Genomic DNA, 5,865 nt, shown 5'->3' with positions numbered 1-5,865 from the left:
TAATGCTCATGCAGACAGGATTTTTAAAAGAAAATCGCTGTATATATCTATAAATATTATATAAGCATAAGTAAATGCACACACACACACACACACGCACGCACACGCATTGCAGAAAATAAATGAATAAATAAATGCTCACAAAAATTCGTTCGAAAGGAATTTTGGAGGAACTCATAGGGAATAGACATAAGACATGTTTCCTTGAGTTTTGATACAAGAAAATTTGAAGACTTTAGTCGGGCAGATCGACCCCAGTACTCATTTTTAAACTCTGGTAATTATTCTGTCGGCTTTTTTTTGTCAAACCTTTAGTTACGGGGACCTGAACAAACCGACAACAGTTGTCACATACACACATACGCGCGCTTTCCTTCTACCAAACTGATTCACATAGGTTTGGCCGGCTAGGGTTGTAGCGGATGTCACATGCCCAAGACGCCGTGGTGAGTTTCTTAAACACACAACCATGCCTGTGCTTCTTTTACGGAAAATAAAAGGTAAAGAATGTCCGCAATTACCTGCAATTAGCGTGGAAGAAACATTTCCATTGTGGTGAGAATGGAGCTGAAGAGACGAGTTGTGAGAATGTTCTATATGATGTGTATCTTTAACGTGATGAACGGTATGCATATGAATACTTGGATGTGTAGTGTGATTGTTTTGGTGATGTTCAACGAGAGGATGATCGTGACCGTGACTGCCATGACCGTTCGAAGAGTGAGCAATCCCAGAATGCATCTCATGCAGTGTTTCCACTACAATATTACGAAACCAGACACAAATATTTGTGCCGCACATATGCATTAATCCGAAACGAGCCAATGTCTTGTAGCGATGGATGCAAACCTGTGGTAAACAAAAATAAACAATTAGAGGAGAGTAATTTGTTCATGCATTTTCAAAGATGTTTATGACGTATGTGGAATGAAATATCTTCAACTGATGATTTACTTAAAATTATAGATTATCTCAGGGCTACTCTCAGTGAAGGTGCCCAGTGGTTAGGGCAGCGGACTCGCGGTCATAGGATCGCGGTTTCGATTCCCAGATCGGGCGTTGTGAGTGTTTATTGAGCGAAAACACCTAAAGCTCCACGAGGTTCCGGCAGGAGATGGTGGCGAACCTTGCTGTACTCTTTCACCACAACTTTCTCTCACTCTTACTTCCTGTTTCTGTTGTGCCTGTAATTCAAAGGGTCAGCCTTGTCACGCTGAATATCCCCGAGAACTACGTTAAGGGTACACGTGTCTGTGGAGTGCTCAGCCACTTGCACGTTAATTTCACGAGCAGGCTGTTCCGTTGATCGGATCAACTGGAACCCTCGACGTCGTAAGCGACGGAGTGCCACAACATGTGAATGGTTGACCTACTAGAATGAACAGTCACCGCTGTATCAAATCATATCCTATCATTTTAAGAAATGGAAAGATACATCGGATAGTGTAGTCCTAGATATACTATGTTTTAAAATAAGATATGGTTGGAAATGACTTGATCATAGCTTTGCTATCACAAAGCTAACCTTGATGGTTACACAACATTAAAAATCAGAGCACTAATAGTTATATATATGATCATATAATTCGTTAATGTAAAACATAAAAAAAAAATTCTTAAAAGCTGTAGCCCGAATGATAAGAACCTGTAACTTGGGAAGATCATTATATCGTTGATAAGCACACACATTGGTTAAGTTGCACTTTTTCATTATTAATCAGCTGGTTAGTCATTTAACCAGCTCAGTAAACGATTGTTTGCTTTCTCTTTTGGTTAATCACTCAACCAGTTCTTTGTCAAAGTACTTTCGTTGCCATTCACTACCCCTTCAATGGCATGTTCAAGCTACCCTGGAGTAGAGCGGGAATGTTATTGACTAATAATAAAGAAGTAAAATTGAATAAGTGCGTGTGTTTATTATTGGCATAATGACCTTCCCGGGATCAATCAAAATCTGTTTCAACACACGGTGTCCCATAAAAAATCTTGTAGACCAAATTAAAAACGAAAAAAGAAAAATCTGTAAATTTAAATAGTTTACCTTAGGGTTGAGAAATACAAAGTAGAGTTGGACAAAAGTAAAAACCAGATGAAATAATGGCTTTACAATTTGCATTAGACCATCACAGTCATTCGATCCACCGATAAGTTGCAAATGCTGTCCCAGTTGTAGACCACTGTGGATCATACCACCGATACCAAAACCTAGTGAAATACAAGGATATAAATAATTGACTGGATATCATTCTGGAATGTCGGAAAAACTGAAGAACAAATCAAGTCGGAGAAATATACTTATATGTATTTATGCATGTATGTATGTATGTATGTATGTATGTATGAGTACAGATACACCCCCCTCCCACATATCAGTGCTGGCATGACTGCGGTAAGAAGCTTGCTTCCTCACCACATGGTTTCGGTTCAATTCCACTGCGTGGTATCTTGGGCAAGTGTCTTCTACTATAGTCTCGAGCCAAGCAAAGCCTTGTGAGTGGATTTGGTAGACGGAAACTGAAAGAAGCCCTTCATATATATATATATATATATATATATATAATCAAATTAAAGCATAGGGTAAAAAATCATATATTAATATCGATTTATTACCAGGAAGCTAGCACATTGAAAGAATCAGAGAGATTCATAAAAAATATCTGAGATCTTAGAGGATTAATGTATATGTTTATATATAACGATGTCCACTTAGTGGTCATCGTTATATATAAACACACACACACACACATATATATTAGGATTTTAAGTATAGCATGGCCACAGGAGACGCCATCTCTGGACGAATACCACTGTAAATTGTCTTTCAACGATTTATTTACGTTAAGCAGGATACATAGATGATTATTTTAAAGTCACAATAATTCGTTCAATAAGCTTAGTTTTAGCCTCGCTGCGAAAAATAGACATAGTTAGTAACTGTGCACGCACGTGTTTGCGTGCCTATGTGTGAGTGTGAATTATATTTTTCCCGAAAAAAAAAATCCTATATCGGTTTTCGAGCAGTAAAGTTAGATATAGGAAAGAAACACTATGTCATTAAAACTTACACTGCAGTAGGTTACTAATAGCTAACTTAGTATGAACAAACAGATTAATTCTCAAGTCTTGTTGATGGCGTGTCGCTTATTAACTGTTGATGTAATGCTGATTCATAAAAGAAGAAAAGCCAATGAGGAAGCCTTTACGTTGTGTATCGAACACCTGGAACTAGCGGTTAAAGCTCCCCACCTTTATCTCACCTTACCGTCTAGAAAAAGATTAACACATTGGATAATATATGAGGGATTGCTGAAAGGCCTGGTTGGAGGCCTAACCTTCCGAGCTCTTTTACAGGGCTTAGGAAAACTGAAGAACTGCTGAGAGGGGAATATGTTGAATAAAATTATAATTAACTGATCTTGTATTTTCTGTTACCTAAAGCCAGAAACTTTTCAGCACCCCCGCGTAGTTCTAGCTACACTATATCTTGAAAAAATATTACAGTAAGGTTATTGGCTTTCATCTTCATCAGCAGGTTAGCACCGAAGTACAGACCTTAAGAGCTCAGGCTAGGAGTTTCTACCTAACAGTTCAACCTGTTAGAAATAACAGCTAAATTTCCTTGGAAAACACGTCCTCAGCTTAAAAATGGACATATTGGATAACGTAATCTGAGATAAATTGTCTGAAAAGACTTAAGGGCCATGGTTCGGATGTTTTTATTCCAAGGTCTGCTTGATCAGAGCTGAAATAGGACTAAGCAACAATAACTACAGCATCTAGTTGTAATACGAGATAACGAGAGAGCTTCCGCTGTTAGAAATAGCATGTAAGTCTCCTTCAAAATGCACTCTTTAAAAAAGAAAGGGCATATTGCACAATATAGACTCTGATATATAAAAACAAGACAAGTTGGTAATGACTTGAATGTCCTTAATCATAAGTATGCCATGTCTGGGTTGATCTGGAGGTAAACAAATATAAGGACAATAACAACAACAACAACAACAACAGTAGCAGCAGTATTTAAGTTGTTCACATCTTAACGCTATCACCAGGTTTTTGGTATCATGTTGTCGGTGTCAAATTACCAGTATCGTGTTACTAACGTCAGAATACTAGCAACAGGTTTCTAAACATGAGGTTGCTAAAGTCAAGTGAATGGTTTACACTTTCTTCAGTTGAATTAAATTTATTTGTTGCTTTACTGACAAACACCTGGACGAATGAAACTAGATCTGCAAGCAAAGATTAACTCTCACTCTCTTGTTGCATAAAGCCACTAAAATCCATGACGCATGACGCATTTTTCCACTCTTGCTTTTGCCTAAAAGTATTGGTGGCACCTAGAATTTATGGAAGAAAATCAGTATATAAGGATTTTACTTCGCATAATCACTTAGTAAAACTAAATCAAAACAGTCCTATAGTCACCATTTGCAGAATATGACATAACTAAATGTCGCAAAGTATTCTATATGGCAAGTACGATGAAGTGTTTGCTTTTCCGACGAGGTCGCGTAAGACTGAAATATGCATCGGTACTCGCCAAAAACTTTAAAAAGAAATATTTTCAATGACTAATATTGTTTTTTTTCAACTGCGTATAATTGTTTCTAATTAAGATATTTAATGTTCTTTCCAATAAGTATGCTCAGCTGTTCTTTTAGTATGGCATTGTATTGGTCCTGCTAATCCACTAATCGACCACTTGCTTCATAACAGGGATTTTTAACATCTACAGAAGAACAAAAGATTTTGCGGAAATTCAGAAATCCATTAAATCGAGCCTAATACTTAAATGATAGGTATTTTATAGACATTAAAGGAACGAAAATTATAGTCGAAGAGAACAGGATTTGTAATCAGAGCACAAGAATTTTATCTGGCTCTGCACCAAGTCTGCCGAACTTCACGTCAATAGTGAGTCTCTACGCGAAACAACGATGGACTTTTTACGTGGTCGTTCACACCTCATTAAAGATGGGATGGTCACTGATAGAACGTTGTTGATCTTAGGCTTGTCATTGATCTTAGGAATCAATGATACTTTCCTTAAATGTCGAGTAAATGTGCTACCTTTATACTATCTTTTACCTTTTTGCTTGTTTCAGTCATTGGACTACGGCCATGCTGAAGACCACCTTGAAGGGTTTTACTCGAACATATCGACCCCAAAACTTATTATTGCCAAAGTCTGCTATTTATTCTATGAGGATCTTTAGCTGACCCGCTATTTTATGGTATTTAAACAAACCAACACTAGTTGTCAAGCGGTGGTGGTGGTGGGAAACAGGCACAAAGACATACACCCATACGCACACACACGCACATTCACACACATACATGCCACAGTCTTCTGAACAGTTTTCGTCAATCAAATTTCCTCACAAGGCATTGGTCGACCTGAACAATAGTAGAAGACATTTACCCAAGGTATCGCACGGTGGGACTGAACTCGAAACCATGGGGTTACAAAGTGAGCTTAACCACACAGCCTTCAATGAAATTAAACCCATTGACGGAACCCGAACCACATATCTATCATTTACCTGGAACCACTGACCCGATTACATCACTTTCAATTTGCTGGTACAGTAAGGCGACGACTGGCAGAAACGTTAGCACGCCGGGCAAAATGCTTAGCAGTATTTCGTCTGTCTTTACGTTCTGAGTTCAAATTCCGCCGAGGTCGACTTTGCCTTTCATCCTTTCGGGGTCGATGAATTAAGTACCAGTTGCGCACTGGGGTCGATCTAATCGGCTGTTCCCCTCCCCCAAAATTTCGGGCCTTGTGCCTAGAGTAGAAAAGAATCTGCTGGTACAATAATAACAATAATTCCTAACACTCCCACGAAGAGGCTGGTT

General features: G+C 38.3%; 1 protein-coding gene across 1 annotated transcript in view; it reads right to left on the bottom strand.

The window, feature by feature from the left end:
• The window catches only part of LOC106874166 (uncharacterized), a 55,027-nt gene that overhangs the window by 7,676 nt on the left and 41,486 nt on the right, over positions 1-5,865 (bottom strand). Inside the window, exons 5-7 of the mRNA XM_014921795.2 lie at positions 3,263-3,265; positions 2,042-2,205; positions 522-849 (exon numbers count right to left, since the gene is read on the bottom strand). Coding sequence (XP_014777281.1) covers positions 522-849; positions 2,042-2,205; positions 3,263-3,265 — 495 coding nt within the window. The remainder of the gene's footprint in view (positions 1-521; positions 850-2,041; positions 2,206-3,262; positions 3,266-5,865) is intronic.

The sequence above is a fragment of the Octopus bimaculoides genome, chromosome 3, assembly GCF_001194135.2.
Source record: "Octopus bimaculoides isolate UCB-OBI-ISO-001 chromosome 3, ASM119413v2, whole genome shotgun sequence".
In the NCBI taxonomy this organism is placed as follows: Eukaryota; Metazoa; Mollusca; class Cephalopoda; order Octopoda; family Octopodidae; genus Octopus; species Octopus bimaculoides.
Note: the sequence above shows the minus strand (reverse complement) of the source record. Positions and strands in the feature narration are given on the sequence as shown.